The sequence below is a fragment of the Camelina sativa genome, chromosome 17, assembly GCF_000633955.1.
Source record: "Camelina sativa cultivar DH55 chromosome 17, Cs, whole genome shotgun sequence".
Taxonomy (NCBI): Eukaryota; Viridiplantae; Streptophyta; class Magnoliopsida; order Brassicales; family Brassicaceae; genus Camelina; species Camelina sativa.
The window spans coordinates 10,164,310-10,185,254 of record NC_025701.1 but is presented as its reverse complement, the minus strand read 5'-3'; the positions used below and the strand labels follow the sequence as shown (position 1 = coordinate 10,185,254).

Genomic DNA, 20,945 nt, shown 5'->3' with positions numbered 1-20,945 from the left:
TATATGGTTCTGCAGGACTAATCGACTTTAGTGTTAGAAACTCGATCCAAAGAAATGCCTCAAAAACTATATTAAAGGAGAACTGAGTTCAAACACAAAAAAGGTAAAATCAACCAAAAAGTGAAACGAGGCAGCCATTATTGTTCTGCAGAGTGCATATAAAAAACCCTAATGAATAGATAAAGAGATTCTCTCTGTCTGTCTGTATCCTTCTCTCTCTCTCTACTCAAAGCTCTGTCTTCCTTTGTGTATTTTCCTCAAAACTACCAAACTAAGCTAGCAGCTAAGAGACAGAGAACACACTTCTCTTTTCAGAGCTCGTCCTTGACTTCCTCCTCAGTTGTCTTTTCCTCCTCCTTGGGCTCTCCAACTGTGTCCTTGTTCTTGTTGATGAAGCTTATGAAATCTTCCTTTGTCCTGTCTCCATCGTAAACCACAATATTTCCGCTCGCTGATTTGAAGTAAATGGTTGGGAATCCCTTCACATCAAAGGTTTCTTTTGGAAAGTCATTTGCGGTTGCATCCTGGACAAGTGAAAGAGTAAGAATCCAGTGTGATCAGGAACACACATATACTCTCAAATGCGAAGAAAGAGAAAGGACTTACTAGCTTAGCTATGACTACACTTGGGTCGCTTTGGAACGACAGAGCGACTTCGTCCAAGATTGGAACAAGCTTTTGGCAGTGTCCGCACCATGGAGCATAGAATTCAAGCAAGACTGTAAATAGGAGGGAAGACAACTGATTTATAAGATTTTTCTACCAGCAGATTAAGTGTTTTATTTCATCATGTAATCTAACTTACCGTTCTTTCCAGAGTTCGTGACAATGTCGTCAAGGCTCTCAGAAACAACAACCTTCACTGGCTCGTTGTTCTCCGTTGGGATAGGTTGAGATTTTTTGTGGGGGGCAACTTTTCCATCCTTGAAGTCTTTGACCCATGATTCAATCTGGTCAACCTCCACATTTGTTTTCAGATATTTCTTGTCATCAACTGTCTGGATGATGATGAGAGGAACTTGGCTCTCTTCGAGTCCAAAGTACTGTGAATAGTTCAGAAAAGAGAGGGGAATATGTTCAGCAATTTGAAACTAATGCTAACCTTGAGATAAAGGATTAGAGAGAGATGAGGAAGACTAACCTGGAATGCACCTTGGCTGTTCTCAGCATCACCTAGAAGGAAGCTAAGACCCTGTCCCTTGTTGGATGTAGCAATTTCACGGTACTTAGATTTAAGAGACTCGGCTCCTTCTCCAGTGAAGTTCACGAACAACATCGCCTGAAAATCAAAAAATTACCCACCATCAAAACCCAAAACGAAGAAACTAACAGAGACTGAGGATTCTGGAAGCTTTTAGTGAGGATATTCAAAAAGAAAACTACAGACACTACTATCCGATTCAGCTAATATGGCACACACTCACAGCTCCTTCCATAGCCAAAACATAATTCAGTCAAGCTTATGAATAAATATCAACTTTCACCAATCAACTCATTTCAGAATTTCTATTAAATGAAACATATTCTCCAGTAAAATAAAATGGCATAATATGACTCTATCTTTGTAGTATATCATGAACTGGTTACAGCGTAATGGAGTAAAGAAGTTACCTTGGTATTAGTGCTTTCAAAGAACTTGATAACATATGGGTGGTTGTTTGGGTCTTTGTCAAAGACGGTGACAAGTGGAATGCTGGATTCTTTGACAAATTTCTCCAGAGCTTCACCATCGAAATCCTGAATGCAAGAAAAGCAAATCAAACAAACATTCCACAACAATATACAATATAATGGGACCAAACATCCATGTAATATACAAACCTTGGAATCAACAAAAAGTTCATCAAAGGGTTTGAATAGTCTGACAACAGGTCCTGTTACAGATGACTCTCCACGGGGAAGAAGTTTGGCATCAGAGGTGTGTGCGAAATCTAATTCAGAGCGCAACTTCTCAGCAGTGGCCATGAAAGAATCATACTCGGAGCCAGATAGCTTAGGGAAAATCCCAACCTACAACAGCAGAAACAGACATTATCTAACTACCATACCATACACGATTAAAAATTATGGAACAGAGACAAAAAAAGATAAAAGAATATGTTTTGATACTTACCACAACAACCTTCTTGTCACCAACAATCTCAGTAGCATCATCAGCTGACTTAATTTCAGCTGAAGCAGGTCCACTCTGTTTCTTCAAGTAAGTAACAATGCCGTCAGCTTCACGAGGTCCGTTGTATTCTTGAACAGCTTTACCTCCGTTTCTGAAGATCTTGATAGTTGGGAAACCCTGAACCTCGTATTGAGTTGCAAATTCCCTGTTGGTCTCCTCACTTGCATCAATCTTAGCAAGAACCACCGGAGGAACATTACTGCTCAACTCTGATGCAGCCTTCTCGTACTGTAAAGAAAAAAAACATCATCACTACATTAGTCACGGCTACATGAATTAAACAAAGAGATAATGCTAAGTGATCGAAAGACTGTAAAAAAAGAACAAAAAAAAAAAGTCTCCACATGCAGATCCTATTTTGAAGTGATTGAAAAAAGCCATATTATTATTATTACCTCAGGAGCAAGCTGCTTGCAGTGTCCACACCTGAAGAAGATTACCAAACAAAGGAGATTAACATTCAAATACTTTCACGCATCAATCAATTACAGAGGAAATATAAATCAGCCGACTCAATCTACATAGATCGGAATGATACGAATCGTTCGAATTACAAAATTCTCTAACCAGTATAACACAGATCAGCTACGCTAATTTCCAAATCACGCTAAGCTAGATCGCATGCAAATCCGTGAAACAAACACAACTTATAAATTCAGATCCGGGTGGAAGGAAACAAAAGGAGATCCACATCCACCTCAGATTCAATGAATCAATCACACCACATGTCAACAGTAATTTAACGAGTAGTAGTACTAACAGAAATGTTAAATTCTCAAACACAAAATAAAAATAAAACAATCGAATTACCATGGGGCGTAGAACTCGACGACGATGAAATCGTGCTTGTTGATTGTATCGGTGAAGTTAGTGTGATCCAAAGTCAACACATACTCCTTCGTCGTCGTCGTCGTCGTCTCCGTCTCTTCGCCTCTAATAGAAGAAGCGAACAACGACAACACAAGGATCGATAACAACGTCGCGTATCCTCTCACCGCCATGATCGCTTCTCTTTCTCTCTAAAGCTTTGAGAATTCTCTCTTTATCTCTCTCTGTATGCTCTCAGCTCTCTCCGGGGGAAAGATATTTATCACTGCAAGACACGAATACTGAATGCTCCTAAATGGTCATACATCCCACGTGGCAATCTCTCATTGGATCTTTCGTCGTCATAATTTTTACACAGTGTCTTGATGATAAAATCTCTTAACCTTGGCGATTATAATATGATTTTGTTACTTTTTTACCACCAGTAAAAAGGTAAACAAAAAAAAAATATCATAAGAAGAGAGAAGAATTGTCTACACACGAAGATACACTAGTTACAATGTTCCGCACCAGTGTACAAGCTTCACGATATCGAAGTAAGACGTGGCTTGTTCTATGTCGTTGATCTTGAATCAAATGAGAGATCTCAGGTCCGTGACTTCGTGCAAGTAAATGCCATGGTCAAACAAAAAAACGTGTATTTTATTTTAAATCTGACCAATTATGTTTGGTTGTGAGTATTATATACGTTTTTAAATTCCTCATTCATCTTATTATATATGGTGGAGAATAAATAAATATATATTCAGACGTAGATTTAACTTAAAGATCTGAGACCTTAAAAAAAATACTAGAAAAGACTTGATTAAGAATCAATGAATATATTAATTGAAAAAATATGTACAACAATTTCTCCTAAAACCGAATCTCTAGCTAATTTCATTACCAAAACTTTTTTTAATTAGTTCAAATTCAATCTTCTTCAGACTGAGGCTGTTCTTGTTCTTGTTGTTGAAACCTAACATCTTCATGAGCTTTCACAACTTGTGAAGTGAAATTCCCCAAGGCTTCAAAGATTGGTACTAATCCAGCTTGTAAGCTGCTTGAAGCTGCATTGTTCACAAGTTTTATTGTTTCCTTGTGCCTTGCTCTCTCTTCTTCTAGCTTCTTCCTCATTGAATCCAAATCCACCTTCAAATCATCCAAAGCTGAGATCCCGCTCTCTGACAACACCACGCTTTTCTCTGATGCACCACCGTCTTGTAGCTGCTCGTTTCTCATTCTTGCTCTCGCCCTCTCCATCCTTAGATCATTCAACCGTTTTTCAAAATCATGCGAGACATACTCTGCTTTCACTCTCTGTCTTTGCTCCTCATCTTGTCTCTCCCATAGTTCGTGTAGGCTCGAGGCAAAGCCTTGCATCGCGCTTGTTACGTTCTCTCCAGAGATTCTCGCCATTGCTTCTTGCCAGTCTTTGCATATAACGAAAACCTGTGGAGCTCCAACTCGGCTAGGAGAGAAAGGTGCGATTCCGTCCTCTGTTGATTCAGGTTCATAGTGAAGACATCTTGAGAGCCACCCATTTAGAGACTCTACATATGATTTCTGAGTGTTCACCCAATCGTTGAAGCTAATGCACCATTCTCGTAGCTCCATCTCCAGATCAAGAATAGCTTTCAGACCGGAGTCTCTTTGTAAGCCGGTGTTTGCCCTGAGAGATCGAACCTTGCTCTCCATAATTGCCTGGAACTGCTTCTGGTGGCACTTGAGCATTGATCTCCACATTCTTATCAACCTTTAACAACCAAGTATTCAAATTATACAAACGAAAATATATAAACGTAGGAGTGAGTAGTAAGAGAATTGAGATTATACCCGTGAATCAACTGTGTGAGTTGCGGCTGTAATTCTTCATCTCTGAGTTTATGTATCCTGCTGGAAATGGAATCAACAGATCTTATACAGACGTCAAGTTTGGTTAGCAGCTTTCTAATGGCTGCTCGAGTAGCATCGATCTTGCTAGATTCCGCACCAAGACTATCCAGTTTTTTCAGTGTTCTGCACTTTTCTTCATAGATAACACGAAGCTTCTCTTCATCCTGCCATCAACAGACAACTGCATCTGTCAAAAGATGCTCCGATCTAAAGAGACAAGTATACATTCAAAATCAAGAAACACATAGATACCTTGACTTCTTTATACAGTTTCTTTTCCCAAGCATAGATTTGCTCCAAGGTTGAAGAGAGGTTTCCAGATAAGCCTTCTCCAACATCCTGACCATTGTATGATTTTGCAATTTTCAAGATCCTAGATGTTAACCGTATTGATGGTTGAGGCTGAGAACGCGATGACACTGTGGAAGGCGCTACCAGATACATGATCCGCGAGAAGATAACTAGAAAGGAAAAAAAGTAAATATCATTGGAAAAAGTAACAAGGTAGGACTCCAATGATGCAAATCAAATCTATGGTTCATAAATTAGAAGCTCATCAGAAAAGAAAGAGCCCAACAGTTCAATCAAAAGTATAGAAAGCTCATATGTTTCTCCTGCATGAAGAGATTCACAGTAGAATGAAGAAAGTTCGCTACAGTCAGAGGGTACATATGTTACTACTGCAGGAAGAGGCCCAAAGTACTATTAAATTTAAAGGCACAGTTGCAAAGCAAACAACTCTAACCTAACTGCAAATCATATGCAGAAATGCATTGATCATAGCCAATATAACAAGACTGATCTCCACGGAAATGGGTTTTCAATGTAGTTTTTTTCAAAAGGCAGCAAGACATCTGGATATCCCATTTATGCAATCTCAGATACAAAAAGAACATGTAAGAACATTTACCTTTAAGCCCAGAGCTTTTCTGCTGATAAGGCAACTTGCTAACTTCAAGCAACACAGCCACTTCCTTCCCATGTGAAGAAGCAACCTCAAACTCACTCTTAATCTCTTTCACAACTTCTCTGAGATCTCTAGTAGCATGAACCGACAATGCAGACAGACTACTTATCTTGGAAGATTCAACATCAAAAGAAGTAGTTGCATTTTCATCCAACTCAAAGCTCACTCCTTTCTTCCTCACATATTCTTCTTCCACTTCTCCAACACTCTTTCTAGCAACAGTCTCATGCCCGCTTAAATCATTACTGCTACTCTTTCCTTCTCCGTCATTAACATGGTGAAACTCCGAATCTTCTTCACTACTCGTAAACGACGACACAGTCTTCGAACCAAAAGAACTCTCAGTAGCCCTTTCTACCATAGGCACATCTCTCGATGTTCCTTCACCTGAATCTCCTCGTTTCTTGATCTTCCTCTCGTGAATCTCCTCTCGTTGTGACCAGTTCCCAGGTTCATTCCCCTGTCTCTGTTCTTTCACCTTCTCAATACCTTTCCTCTTGGTATGTTTAAACGTTTGCCCAATGATAACATCTTGCTCTGTTTCGTCTTCCAAATCAGGAATCCCTTCTCTCTCCCTCACTTCTCTCGAATCAGGACTGCTTGAACTCGACTTAACTCCACCCACGGCCGGAGGAAACCCAGCTCCGGCACCGGAACTTTCACCGGAAACAGCTCTGATATAATCATAATTATCAAACACATTCAAAAAATCCCAACTTGAAATCTTAGGCGGAGACGGAGGCGCTGGAGGTGGCCTCACCGGAGACGGTGGCTCTCTACGTTGCTCCGGGTAACCAAAATAACCAGTATTAGCATTCCCGGAAAAGTAATTAGAGTACCCAACTCCATTCTCCACTCTATGATTCTCCGGCTGAAACACTAAAGGCCGAGACGGTGGCGCAGACTTCTTCATAAAGTACATTCCTTGATTCGGGTTCGGGTACGGGTACTGGTTTTGATTCGGGTTCTCTCCCATATACCCCCATCCTTCAACCGGATACTGATAACCCGGTGGATATTGATAACCCGGTGTAAAACCAGGGTTATAACCGGGTTGGTAACCGGGTTGGTAATGTTCCGGTAATGGTGTTTCTTTCTCCTTCACTTGAGGGCTAGTTTCATCAATGTGACTATGATGATGATGATGACCTAATGAATCATCAGATCCAGATTCGGATCCTGAATCTAAGTCGGATCCAGATGATAAATGCAAATGCTGATGATCTTCTCCTTCTCCTTGGTCTTCGTCTTCCTCGTCGTCGTCAATAACGGAATGAGAAACAGAAGTAGAAGAAGAAGACGAGATCTTGTGGTTGTGTTTATGATTATTACGAGGCTTGCCTTCGTCAGAGGGAAGCGTGAGAACAGGGGAACCAGGGATAGAAGAAGAAGAAGAAGTACCAACGACGATGAGTTCTTCGTCAACAAAACGTTTAATGGACTCACCAACGTCGCAGAGAGATTGGAAGTAAGCGAGATGAGCAGCGGCTAAAGCACAACGGTGATGAGAAGCGGCTTTGATTAGTTCTTTCCTCTCTCTACAGAGAATCACAAGTGGTTGATCATCTACTTTGGATCCTCCGCAACCCATATGTGAAAAACCCAAACTTTAACGTTGACGTCGTCTCCACAACTAACTGCTGTTTCAAGTCTCATGCTTTGGGGAATGGAAAGACCATTGCTTTCTCGGATGAGAAAAGCTGTATCCCCAAATTCGAAATCTGGGTTTTTTTTTCTTTCAAATCTCAGGAAACAGAGTAAGCAGAGTTTAATTAGATGTGGTTAAAGAGAGGAGTGTGAGGAAAAAACGAAGGAGGAGGAGGAGGAGAAGAGGAGAGGGGAGCTCGTGCATGCGAGAGAGTGACAGAGAGAGAAGAGGAGAGACAGAAGAATCCATGGGGGGCTTTTTCTTTAAAACGTGACCGTAGCAGACAGGGATCAGAGGAGAGAGACAGAAAGCAAGAAAAATGAAGTTTTTTTATGGGGTTTTGTTTTGTTTTGTTTTGTTTTGTAAATTACATAAACTAAAAAAAAAAAAAAAGGATTCGTCTTGTTGCAATTAATTACGATCTCTACGAAATTTAACGGATAGGGATGTGTGTAAGAAAGCTAGGGATTTGGGCAAAAACTTAAATGCAACTTGGAATTGGAGAAGATGAAATTGAGAGAGAGCCCCGCCCGAGGATGAAAGCATAAAAAACAAAAGCAAAGTTTGGTTTTTTATTTCTGAGAATTGTATATCAGAAATTTTCCGGGAAAGAGTGAGAGAGAGACAGAAAAGAAACGACGTCGACGACGGAATGATGTTTGAAGATAACGCCGTCTCATTACTTCCTTTTTTTTTTTTGGCCTCATTACTTTGGACTTTTTACCCTTTTGCCCTGTACTTTTACTTTTTATCTTTTTACTCTTTAACGAGTTTCGATAAAGAAAAACAAAGTTTAAGCTATACCTCTAAATTCTAAAATAATAACTGAACAGTAAAAAGTGTCACCAGTTTGGTCGGTAGAAATGTTATGAATTTGACAGATTTTTTATTTCTTTTTAGTACAATAACAGTAAAAGTGTATATAACACCATTTGTACAGTAATTAAAATAAAAGAGAAGACTCTATTCGAACTTTTAAAGTAACAGATATTTTTGTTGCAAAATTAGGATATAAACTTTTTGGACCAATGTATAAAGTATTATTGATATGGTTTCCTTTTTAGTTACTTTTTTTTTTTTGTTGATGTTTAAAAATTACTTTATTGATTAACTTGAATCAGCAATTAGATTAGAGTTATTTGTAAAAACATCTCGATACATTTACACTGGGTTGATGCTGGAATCCACGTTGGTCCGAGTAAATTCAAATTGGGATACAGATATTTTTACTAGGGTATGTGGACCAGTTGTTATTGGTACTGCAGTGCAGAGAGTAGTATACTTTTTTAGATTACATGACTTTATTACACATATACATTATGGACACTCTGAGAAGAAATGTATAAAATATTATAAAGTTTTCAGACCAAATCTGGGAGCTAAATTAGTACTAGTACTGTAATTTATTTATTAATGTGGAGAAAATGGGAAAGGTTCGAGGCTCTAAAAACTAGCTAATAAAGAATTGCATGCAGGAAACATGAACATGTTACTACGAAGTAAGAGAGACTGAGACTAGAGAGAGAGAGGGCTTTTAAAGTTTAGGCTAACAACAAGCTTATAAAAGCTGAGACATGCCACTAGGAAAGTGTGCCACTCACTCACTTGCTGCCAAATCAGGGTTTCTCTCACGTCACGTGCTGCTCATATCCCCCCCGTTCGCAATGGCTTCTTCCTTCTCGTCCCAACGTTTGGAAAATCACAAGAGATTTGGTTTTTAAAATTTCAACCTCTTGTGTTGAAATAATTTACTCTTTTACTTTTGTTTAGTGTAGTAGTTGAGTGGTTTCGTGATGCTTTGATGTACCTTTTTTTTTTCACTGTCTATCTATTTCTGCCATCATAAAATCCATGTAGTGGAACTTTTACATTGTCATCACAAATTGCCTCTTTTTTACCCTGTTATTTTTTTTTGTTTACAGTTTTACTGTTGTTATTTTGCACGGCTCAAAACTTTTATATGGCCCCTATGACAGATTTTTTTTTTTTTTTTTTTTNTAGGGACCTTTTGTCCTCTCAAATATTATTAAGTTTCAAATTTTGAATTTTTGTACTTTATATATATAAAAAAGTCGACAACTCTTTGGTATTTGTCTTTCGATTTGGTTATTTTTCATAGAGTTATCTTTTTTCTAAAACCATAGTATTTTGATTTATTTATTTCAAATTTGCTGTCATAGAGTTGTTGCAACCCTTGTTGTTCACCCATATAAGCTGGACTAGGTTGATGGTTAAATATCTACCGTTTATAATTTTACAAGATTATTCGATTACATATTATTTTATAATGTAAGTTTCTCTAGTTTAAAACTCTAAATATGGTATATATAGACTACTAAGAGTCTAAGACTAGTTTAGTTTAATCTTATTGAGTTGGATTTTTTCACTAAAAAGAGTTGTTTTGGTTTCCTTATCGAACACTATTTGTCTCTATTTACATTCCCACTCAAAATAAATGTTGTTTTGGTTTTACCTTATCAAACACTATTTGTCTCTAATGACATTTCCAGTCAAACACGGGTGGGTAGTCACGTCACGTTACTACTAACTTAATTGACTCTTATAACCCGAACTTAGCGAGACTTGCCACCGATAATAAATTTGGCATGCAAAGATCGACATTATAATCAACTTCTAAGCACATAGAGAGGCATAGAAAAAGCAACATTTATAGGTTATCAAGAAAGGCAAAAAAGGAAAAAAGCCAACAACAGAGTTAGGTTAATAATTATTGCTCTATTTAATTACCTTATCTTTTATATATATATGCATGTAACCCCCTACTCCTCTCATCATGATCAAGTATGAACACAACTATTATTATATAGTTTTAAACGTAATTATATATGTAAGTGAATTCCCTGATCTTTGTTTTAAAAGGTAACATGAACTTTTATTGAGTAAAATTAGTAATATTAATTAGCATCCCAAGAGTTATTAATAGAAAGGGTAAAAAATATGGTGATAATTAACGAATGATAATGCACATCTCCTGGAACTAATTATGTGGTATGAACACTATCTAAATGGTGATCTTGCTTAGTTTTGGAAATGTTTTGATCGGGTATATAATATATTTGTCACACAGGACAAGAGGCAAGCTATATCTTTTGTGTGTGTTATGTTTTAGTCATATGAGTACTTCATTTATTAATATATAATATATCGTACATCATGCGATCATCAAATGTTAAAGTCAGTCAGGTAATTAATTAATTAACTAATTAATGAAGTGATGATATCACTTATGAAATCTTAAATTCTTGATGGTTGTTACATAAACGTCCAAAGAGATGGTGAGCTGCGATAATAAAGACGTAGTCAGATAGAATAGAAAGATGGTGGTTGTTTCTAACACCACATTTTTTCTTGTTTTTAGGTTAACTCCTTATTTTAATACCAATTCTTTTGCGGTGTTTAAACCATTTTTGATTACATAATTAATCCTTCTTTCTTGATGTAATTTGTCCAGAAAGCACATCTACATATTAAACATGGATATTACTTGAGAGCCTAAATTGGAAGAATCAGAAATGAGTATAAACGAATCGCTTGGGGCTCACCATAAGTTTCAAACTTGATGCGTCATCATTTGATGGCGTCTAACTTAGCCCCACCCTCTTTGACTTTTGCTATTTCGTAAGAATATATTTTCCATTACAATATAGTATCACAATAAATTATAAACCAAAAAAGAACACTGAAAACGACTATTGTGCTTTCATGTCAAAACTAAGCTCCCTTGGTGTGGGAACACTGTTAAATTAGTTTCTAGATTTCTTATATGGTAACCCGATCGACATCCAAAGTTCAACGACGTCTTTTCATAGATAACTTATATGGTTTTCTCGTATCTATTCTATGCTATAACAAAAGAATGATTTTAATTATGTTAAACAATGGATCGATTCACAAATGTATGTTTTGTGGTTAGTGCGAGTTGGATAACCAAATATTTCTCTTTATTGGAATCTGAATGTTTCATTAATTTTGTTTGGAGTGGGAATTAATTAAGTACTACATAATATACTTATTTATGTCATTTTTTGTTTGTTATTGACGTCAACAAGATATAAATTAGAAACATCCACCAAGAAGAGTCCACTGAGTGCATGAATTGCTTAATAACGAAGATTTTTATTTTATTTTTTGTCAACATTTTTATTTGTCAATCCCGTAGAAAAATCTGCATGGGATGACAACATCAACTAAAACCAATTAGCACGTCCACATCGCACGTGGCGTTGAAAACTTCCTTAAAATGCCATAACGTTAATAGTATGTTATTCAAGTACAACGGTTAACCTAATCTGGAAAAATAAATATTAATTTTCAAGTACCCATTAGAGGGGAATCTTGAATCCAGCTGAAAGCTCAACTATTTAACACCAACCCCCAAATTCATTGTTTTTTAGAAAAACTATATAGATATATATATATATATATATATACCTCTTGATGTAAAATCCTTATGAGGCCATGAAGACAGCCGCGTTTCATGATAATGCGACTTTAGAGAAATATAAAATACTATGGACTAACTCTTATAAAATAGATAATACTGTCTCTAATTAATGTATTGGATTTCTTATATTCAAATGCATAGTGTTTTACGTAGATCTAGCTACTACGTACGATCTATAATTCGATATAGCCAAATGCGGTTTCAGCATAAACTATACAAAATACATACCGTTTTCAAGTTGGAGAAAGAACAAAAAAAATTTTTGTTAAAAAGAACAAACATGTGAAGATTAAAAGTTTATAAATTAATTGTAAAGTAAAAAAAAAAAAAGAAATAGTGGTTGTGGAGAAAAGAAAAAGCCTGGCGGGGTGTTGTAACTTGTAAGTGTACTATAGTATTTTTGGATTATGGAATCTAGATCTTATTTTCTAGTCCCTCTCTCTTTTCACAAACAACATCATGCTTTCATCTCCATCTTCATCATTTGTATGCTTTGCCTTTCTTTTTCCTTGTCAACTTTGTTTATGGTCAATTTTTATACATCTTCATATAATGAGATTTGACCCAAAAAAACACTTCGAACTACGATAGAGTACATGTGGGAGATCTTCGTCCTAATTTGATTATGCCAATTTCAAATATAAATCTGTTACATAAATAAAAGTCAAGTTGAAAAACTAACTATGGAACTTGTTGCAACATCGTCGTTTCAACCTAAAGAACATACAAAAATCGTGAACAAGAAAACATATTTGTGAGTATATTTACATCTGTGTCTGTCATCAGAAGTTAGACTCAAAAGACTATCGAAGCAATTCAAGCAATACAAACCTATTCTGGACTGAATCCCTTGCCTTTGGGAGCATCATGATCTCCAAGAACATTGTTCCCTTTGATGCATCATCATCATCACCTTTCAAATTTGCGTTATAGGTTAATGATGATTCACTTTCGCAGCATTATCTTGGAGCTGGAGTCCCCATACAACTACAGAGAGACCTGGAATTTTTTCACCTGCTGAGTTTTGCGTTTTCATTGCAGAGTCTAGTAACTTCTTCAGCCAAATTCTGGAGTTCTACTGCTGCGGCAGACGCTAATTCTTTAGCATAAGAAGCTTCTTCAGTGAGTTTCTTATTAAGTTTACAAAGCTCATCTTTTTCCTCAATCAGTCTCACCTTCTCCTTCTTCAGATTCTCAATTTCCAATGCCTAATGATGTAAAAAATCCCCCAAAAGTGTTTTATCACAATGACTTAGTGTGTCGCGTAGATGGAAGGAGCAAATTTTGTATGGGAAAGATACCTGAGTGTTGAGAGTTGTTTCGTTGTTCATCTCTTTAGTCTCTTCCTGAGAAAATACTCTATTTAAGCTCATCACGCTAGTCGGTGTTCCTGCTCCAGAGTAGATTTCTGACTCCTCACCATTTCTGTTGCGAGTATTCTTCCCTGATGATTCGTCTCCTGCCATTTGCTGTGTATATGTTGTCTGTCTCTCGGCTAACGAATCTAGTTGTTGTCTTAGTAGCATGATTGTCTCTTGCATCTCAGCGTTCTCTGATTTCTGTGCATATTAGGGTAATAATGAACTTCAAACTGACAATTTCTAAGTGTTCGGACTTTGAAAATACAGAACCATTATGGAGTATTAACTTACAGTCATCTGCAACTGCTCCTGCAGAATCCTATTGTCTGCAGACTTTATCTTGAAATAGACATTTCATAACGAAAACATTGTCAGTGAATCTGATTAAACAAAACTGAGAATGAGAGGTAACAAGAGCTGAGAGAAGTATGGAGTACCTCATGTTCAAAGATTTTCTCATTTAGTTGCGTTGTGAGCTTCGACAAAACCTATATCAAGCAAACACGAGAATATTATCCAAGAAGTGTATTTATCCATCTAAACTCTTGTTTTGTTTTTCATCTGTTATTTTACCTGAGACATTCCAAACGAATCTGCGGCATAGGGAGTCATTCCGAAAATCTCAATAATTTGTTGCTCGAGAACACGTATTTGATTCTTCTTTTCGCTGATTTCATCTTCTAATTTCTGAATTTGATCCTGCAGTCGACAATGCAAACATGAAAGAGGTACTATTATGTTATAAGCTAATTACTTTGGCACTGTTAAGCAAGATCACACGAAAAGCTCACTCTGATATGGAAATCTTCAGGGTTGCGAGTGGCTTGTTCGGAAAGCCGATTTAAGGAGCTGGTACGCAATGCTACTTCTCCAACAAGTATTTTTGTCTGCTCGTGAAGAAGATCCATTTGATCCGCAATAGTAGTTCCAATCTGCCGTATGTCATTTTGCTGGTTATGTGTCAGTAAAAGAAATCTACACAATGACCACTTAAAAAACCTAGGAACAACCTCACATAAGATAGGATGTTCAACTAATAACGATTGAGACATCGCTACTTCCTCAAGTGTAACTACAGAAGCAACAATAAAAAAACTGTGGAAAAATATTTTCTTACCGGAGAAGGGTCTCCTGGTCCAATAGTAGCACTGAATAAGTCTCCAGCAACAGTTTTTCCTGGAAAAGACTTGATAGCTGCTGCATTGTCTCTTCTGGCTGTTTTTGTTTGTGTACACTTAGAGGAAGATGAAGGAGATCCACTTGCTTGGCTCTGGTTACCATCAGCCACTAATGTCCCAGCCAGACCATCAGATTTCTGCATCATTTACATTACCGGTCATGTATATCGCCGAAACAGTATAAAATCATGATTTTAGATTGTGTCATTCAAAATATCAGTCCACAATGCTAACTCCACCTATGAGTTTTGATACAACAGAGAGATCAAAGATGATTAGAGCCTACTTTCATTTTTAGCCAGCCAAGCATTCCACGAGTCTTGTTCCTTTTCTTGTCCTTTGTCATCTCGTCCATACTACTATTTCCATCTCTCGGCTCCTTTAAATTTTCAGAAACTGTGCTTCCAGCACCATCATCAGCCATGTTCTCTCGTCTTCTATCGGGCAAGTATGCTAGCTGTAGGAGCCATGGTGTAAAGTTAAACATCAATATCACATGGTGAAAGGTTGAAAACAGAGATATATTAGTGTGCCACCAAAATGGAATGGTATCCTCAAACGAGGAATTAACATACATACCTCATCCTCTCCAAAAGCATGCCTCCATATATGTTCAGGTTTTACAGAAGCAGCTTGCAGTGAACTTTTTGTTGAAACCAAGATTAATTTTGTCAGTCGCTGAATTCTTCCCATCAGAGCTGCTTTGGCTTCTTCATCTTCCTCCAACCTTGACTGAAGTTTAACCTGACCAGATTTTAGCTTATATAATGAGAAAGGGCACAATGAAAGCAAAGCATGTTATTTCTGAGGAATGCATATTAGGTGTATCTGTATGATCACATAATTTTCTAAAGACAAGATTCGATTAATAATCACTTCCATTTTTTTAATTAAGTAGTAATAGGCATAGCTTAAGACAATTTATTCAAACTTTCATAAAATCAGGCTGCAGCGACAAGAAAAGCTATCTTGCATACACCAACCTGAAGTTTTCGATCAGCCAACTCTTCTTGGTTAGAAACCCCACGCCTCAATTGCGTAAGTTCCTCTTGTAAACACGATATTTCTTTCTGATACTTTTTTATAAGAGACTTTTCATCCATAATCTGTATAAAAAGTTGAAATATCAACAAGAGGGCTCTAGTGAATTTAAGGAACCTCAGAGACATTAGTACCATAAAAAATGCACCTTATTTCGTGAAGCTTTGATTTCAACATGCTTGCACCTCTGAGCGAATTTTAATGTGTTGTGTGTCTCTTCACTTGTGCTGGATGCAGGTGTGATAGTGCAAATAAGCTGAAAAAAAGGTTCAGAGGGGTCAGAAAGCCTATATCGACACACAGCAGTCTCTTACTTGAACCTGATTTCTACAAGAAGAGCTATGTCATCAAAGTGATAGTTCATCAACCAAGAAACACACCTGGTCTTCAGAAACTTCTTAAACAAATTGATTTAATTAGGGAAAGGCATAGAGAACTTACTGATACTCGTCCATGACCACTAAGTGTTGACTGCAAGAGACGTGTAAGTTTAGAATCCCTGTAGGGTATATGAGCTGCCTTAGTGTCTGTCAATTTAGATATAACCTGAAGAAGGAGATTAGGAGTTTAGACACGCACAAATAGAGAAGATAAAATGTACAACTAAAAAAGAACTTCCTTACAGTGCCAAGGGTAAGTAAACTTTTATTGATGGAAGAGCCCTCTTTCCTCCGCTGTCCAGTTATTTCAGTTTTAGAACTTTCAGATCCAGCAAGATCAATAAGGTGCTGCATCGAACAAAGAATCAGAATGTTAGATAAGGAGAGGCACCTGAGTGCATTTAACAGCGACGAAGTGTGACATGGCTTCATATACAATAGCAGAATCAGAATGAACTGTAAAGTAATTACCAACTGAGAAAGAGTAACATCTTCGCCGTCATCTCCCTTTCCATGTGGACTACTTTCTATAGTCTGAAACACACTGTAAACTTTAAGAGAAAGAGCTAAAAAAGCGCCTAGTTGTACAAGAACATCACTACGGTTCTAAGGCATATGTGGAGTTGAGATGGAGACAAGAAAGATACACTTTTGAAGTAATAGGACTTACCAAGGTGAACATTGTGTGGCTCCGGCTGCTAAAAAGATTGACATTATTTGAACCAACATGCCTGTGTTCTGCAATAATTCAAGAAACGACTAAGTAAAACCACAGACCAAACAAAACAGAAATAAGAGAGGTATGGGCCTTATACAGAGATGGAAAAGTTACGACCAATTAAAGCAAATGATGATACTATACGGTCAACAAACAAAATCATTTGCTAGAAGATTACGACCTTAAAACACATGATTTGTATATATTGTCAATGAGGAAAATGTATTTGGGCCATAATAATGAAAACTATGTTAACCGAAAGATGAGCTGATGCTGCTATTAGGGATCTTATACCTTCTCCAGATGCTATTAGGGATAGAGCATGAGCAGGGGATAAGACAACCTCATCTTTAATACCTTCAACATATGTGCCCTATCAACATAAACATAAACTAAGTATACTGAAACTTACGATGCAAATGAAGCTTGGATAAATGAAATGTGTAAGCCCCACATTAGGATTTGATCGGTTTTTTGGGCGACATTATCCACCAGTTACCTGAGAATCCTCTCGTATTCTTAGATTCTGTCCTGTTGGATCTAGTAAGTCATTGATGACCTGTAAGAATAATTCAAAAGACCCTCAAATCTCGCACCAGGTTATTGTTCTAGAAATCAACGGAACGTGTAAGTAAATCTAAAGCTGCCCCAGAACAAACAGCCAATTGTCTCTTTAGAATTCATGAGTTTGCAATCACATATATAATTGAAGTGGAAATTGCTTCCTACGAATTTCTTGAGCATACTCACTGTCTTAGGTTGGATGCAACCTATAGTATTCTTCTAAGATTCTAGGAAGCAACAAATCAATATTGCCAACCATGTCCAATCAATATTGTCTTAGGTCATGTAAATAAACACAGAGCCAGAACCTACCTCATTGTATATCTCTAGATACGAAACACGAAGAAGAAATTCCCGTTCTGGTGTCTGGATAGCTGAAACATAATTAGCTAAAGAATAGAGTGAAAATCCTTTCAAGGAACAAGAACTACAGAGTAACCTATCACCTCCTGAATAATGCTAAACACATCCTTCACTGCCAACGGAATTACTCCAGGTGACCTTTGCTCCCCCTAATTGCAAAAATATATCATTAGGTTAGGTGGCGCAGAAGTGGATGTGTATAAGAGAAACACCTTCTTCGATATCTTTTGAACTCTTAATATACCTATATAACAACTTACATAGTAAGAACAACGGGAAAGGACATCCTACATCTCAATCTCTAAAGATGATAAGTCCAACATGTTATTCTAAACGTATATATATAGTAGAAAGGGTTTTGGTCGCAAATAGCTAATCCAGTTAAATAATGTCCAAGTTACAGCATCCATAGCAGATTTCCGAAAAAAGACATAGTTTCAACCTCTAAAGAATAACTTACATGCATTGTATGAGTCTTGCCACTGCTAGTAACTCCATAAGCAAACACAGTACCTGCACATGGGGAAGGGATGCATATTTTCAAGCTAAAGGAATTTAAAAGCACCAAACTTTTAAGGCCTCCCAACATCAAACATAATTCACATACCATTAATCCCTGACATAGCCCCACTAACAACTTGTTGAGCAGCAATATCATAAACACGCCGAGTAGTTGTTGGTGGACCAAATACCCTATCTGCAAAATCACACTCAATCAATTCGAAAAACAAAGTCCAAAAACAATTACTCTAAACAGCTCAACAGACTTTATGAATAAGAAAATTGTAAAAACTGTGACTGACTAACCAAAGCCATAACAAAGAGCTGGATTGTACTCATTCCGAATAGTGTAGTCTCCATCTGCATACCAAGCTATCTCATCTCCATTATTGACCTCTCTTTGACTAATTCAATATTTACCAAAAAAAAAAACCAAAAAAAAGTCAATTAGCCAAAACAAATCAAATCAAATCAACTGAAGTAGTAAAAAAGACAAAACCTGAGAGGACGAAACCGAATCGTGACGGTAATATTCTCCTTCAGTTTGGAGGAAGCAACAGCCGTAGAACCAGAGGAGGCGGCGGCGGCGGCGGAGGAAGTAGACGGACTAGGACTAGAACGTAATAACGGACTCGAAGAAGCAGCCGGAGATGCAGAAAAGTGAGAGGAAGAAGGAGTTTCCGGTCGTTTCGTCGGAATAGTCGCCGGCGATCGACGAGTACGAGCCGGAGAGATCGTGGATGATCTCTGTGACCTAGAAGCAGACATTGTTGGGAAGGTTAACAGTAAGAGGAATGTGTTCTTCTCCAAAAAGACAGTTACTGTGAAAGAGAGAGAGAGAGAGAGAGAGAGAGAGAGAGCGTGAGGGAGAGAGAGAGGGAAGAAGCTCGTTCGCCGAAATCAATGGAGGTCACGTCATGTATCGATTTTTTTTTTTTTCTCCCACTCCCTCCAAAAAAAAGAAAACATAATCAAAATGACGAAAATAACCTCAGATATTAAAGTACTGTTCTGTCTTGTATTTAATAGGTTACAATACAATTCCTTATAAATGTTTTTTTTTTTTTTTACTCTCTGCGATTACAAATTATTATCACATGGACAAAAAATATAAATTATTTGATGAACTGACAGAAAACAAATTAGAATAATGTTTGCTGAGCTGCCAAAGGTAGTGATAATATTTTGAAAAACAAAATTGTTAGTTGGTAAACAGTATGAAAGAAACCAAAAAAAAATAACAAATTTTTGTTGATGTTTATCTCAGGGTACAGAGGCAACATTTATTTTGTAATTATGTGAATTTTATAGTAAAATAACGAAAATATCCTCACCTAACCATCATTATCAAGGGTAGAATCGGAATAAGGTCAATGAGATCGACGACGTCGTCAACGTTAATATTACAACTTTTAGAACTTGGTGGCGCCACTAGGCACTAGTAGTAGTGAGAAGAAAACAAATCGTGTGTTTCTTCTGATAACGCAACAACATCAACATATGCTGTTTCTGACAGTTCGATGATCATTTTTTGTGTGTTTCTACATTTCTAGAAACGAGCAATCATCTTTAATTACATGCTTTATGTTAGTAAATCTTCAAGTTATATATATGGTTTTCCACATTTGCTCACTAAAGCAACAATTGGTATGTTGTTGACCAATGAACTAAAAATTACCCAAGCATTGTGTTACATTTATGTAGTCCTTTGGTGTACATCACACATTCTACTATTCTAGCTGTTGCCCCTGAAGCAGTATGGAGGAGCCCAGTTACCATAAATACGATCGTTTTGTTTCAATTGAATGCATTAGAGAACTAGAGCATAGAAAACTTCACCGGTGAGAGACATTAAAAACTTAGACAGGTTTTGTATGTGATACAAAATATTAACTTCAATATATAGTTTAGAATTACCACTATAAATTTGTTTTTTTAGCCCTTCGTAGTGAATTACATTTTCAAGTTCATACTCTATGGTTATTGGACTAAGTTTCCCTAGTGTTTAGATTCGACATGTCAGATTTTTGGACTACATGTTAAGAGGAAAAAACAATTACTGTATGTGTATGTTTCTATATATATATATATATATTTATATTCAATTTTTTAAATCAAACTATCTAGCAGATCAACAATAGATCTGGCTTAATTTTGCTTACAATAATACTTAATTGCATACAACGAACTGTTTTGCCAAGAAACAGAGAGATTGCTCTATAAAAGTTGACCCAGCTGTGTCAATTAAACAACAGATGCATGATAAAGTTGCTAGTGGACAAACCATAACTGGCTTGTACATTGCCTCGCAGGCTCCATACAGTGATTCCGAAGCAGTTCCAGATATATGGTTCATTTCAGGCTCTGCGAGGACCATGGTGAACTCGAGTTCTGCGTTTTGAACCCTTCCGTGCGAACTTAGACTCTCTGCTCACTCTAACACCATGAACCGGACTAGTGTGAGAACAGAGAATATGCTTCTCCTTCCGAAGTGATTTTAATTGTGGAGGAGCTTGTCGCCGTAAACAGTTCCGAACTAAAATAATAAGAGTTTTAGAATTTGAATTTGTATTGCCTTTTTCTGGAAAAAAATCTCGGGATCCTTTACAAATGACCTCCCCCTTACATATTTATACCGACCCATTTACTACTCAATTAATACGGAATTAATAGTGCGCGATCCGCGCAGCCTAATTAACCCTCTTAAATGCGGGAATCTTTGACCGGGCCCGAGCTGCGAGCTGTCGAGCACGGAACGTCTCCGTGCTCCCTTCCTTTCTCCGGGCCTGATGGGCCGATCAATAACACCTCCTCGGCCCATTAGGCAAGCCTGACTTAGGCCCTCTTGCCTATTGCCCGAGATGGTAGATCGTGGGTACAACA

At 37.3% G+C, this 20,945-nt stretch overlaps 4 protein-coding genes across 5 annotated transcripts in view; all 4 read right to left on the bottom strand.

Annotated features, from left to right (window-relative positions):
* LOC104756515 (protein disulfide isomerase-like 1-1) lies at positions 46 to 3,254 on the bottom strand. Its single transcript, XM_010479120.2, has 9 exons — positions 2,984 to 3,254; positions 2,569 to 2,599; positions 2,114 to 2,401; positions 1,822 to 2,010; positions 1,612 to 1,737; positions 1,142 to 1,279; positions 806 to 1,043; positions 607 to 719; positions 46 to 524 (listed from the first exon to the last, which is right to left on the bottom strand). The coding sequence occupies exons 1-9, from the start codon at positions 3,172 to 3,174 to the stop codon at positions 312 to 314; spliced, it is 1,527 nt and encodes a 508-aa protein (XP_010477422.1). The 5' UTR covers positions 3,175 to 3,254; the 3' UTR covers positions 46 to 311.
* Positions 3,803 to 8,131, bottom strand: LOC104756514. The gene is made up of 4 exons (XM_010479119.2): positions 5,787 to 8,131; positions 5,129 to 5,337; positions 4,817 to 5,040; positions 3,803 to 4,736 (listed from the first exon to the last, which is right to left on the bottom strand). The coding sequence occupies exons 1-4, from the start codon at positions 7,432 to 7,434 to the stop codon at positions 3,914 to 3,916; spliced, it is 2,904 nt and encodes a 967-aa protein (XP_010477421.1). The 5' UTR covers positions 7,435 to 8,131; the 3' UTR covers positions 3,803 to 3,913.
* On the bottom strand, positions 12,565 to 19,028 carry LOC104756512 (kinesin-like protein KIN-7C, mitochondrial). 2 transcript variants are annotated; one of them, XM_010479117.2, is made up of 23 exons: positions 18,562 to 19,028; positions 18,369 to 18,466; positions 18,169 to 18,258; positions 18,022 to 18,074; positions 17,645 to 17,710; positions 17,511 to 17,564; positions 17,134 to 17,193; positions 16,929 to 17,007; positions 16,587 to 16,654; positions 16,388 to 16,450; positions 16,160 to 16,264; positions 15,978 to 16,082; positions 15,685 to 15,792; positions 15,479 to 15,601; positions 15,075 to 15,239; positions 14,782 to 14,952; positions 14,435 to 14,632; positions 14,109 to 14,267; positions 13,891 to 14,016; positions 13,755 to 13,805; positions 13,609 to 13,656; positions 13,258 to 13,515; positions 12,565 to 13,164 (listed from the first exon to the last, which is right to left on the bottom strand). In XM_010479117.2, the coding sequence occupies exons 1-23, from the start codon at positions 18,828 to 18,830 to the stop codon at positions 12,967 to 12,969; spliced, it is 2,715 nt and encodes a 904-aa protein (XP_010477419.1). In that variant the 5' UTR covers positions 18,831 to 19,028; the 3' UTR covers positions 12,565 to 12,966. The 2 variants fall into 2 exon arrangements, with proteins under 2 accessions (XP_010477419.1, XP_010477420.1); XM_010479118.2 differs by having other exon boundaries at positions 14,109 to 14,249; positions 18,562 to 19,026.
* Positions 20,420 to 20,945, bottom strand: part of LOC104759338 — a 10,631-nt gene continuing 10,105 nt past the window's right edge. The window contains exon 4 of the mRNA XM_010482282.1: positions 20,420 to 20,516. Coding sequence (XP_010480584.1) covers positions 20,420 to 20,516 — 97 coding nt within the window. The remainder of the gene's footprint in view (positions 20,517 to 20,945) is intronic.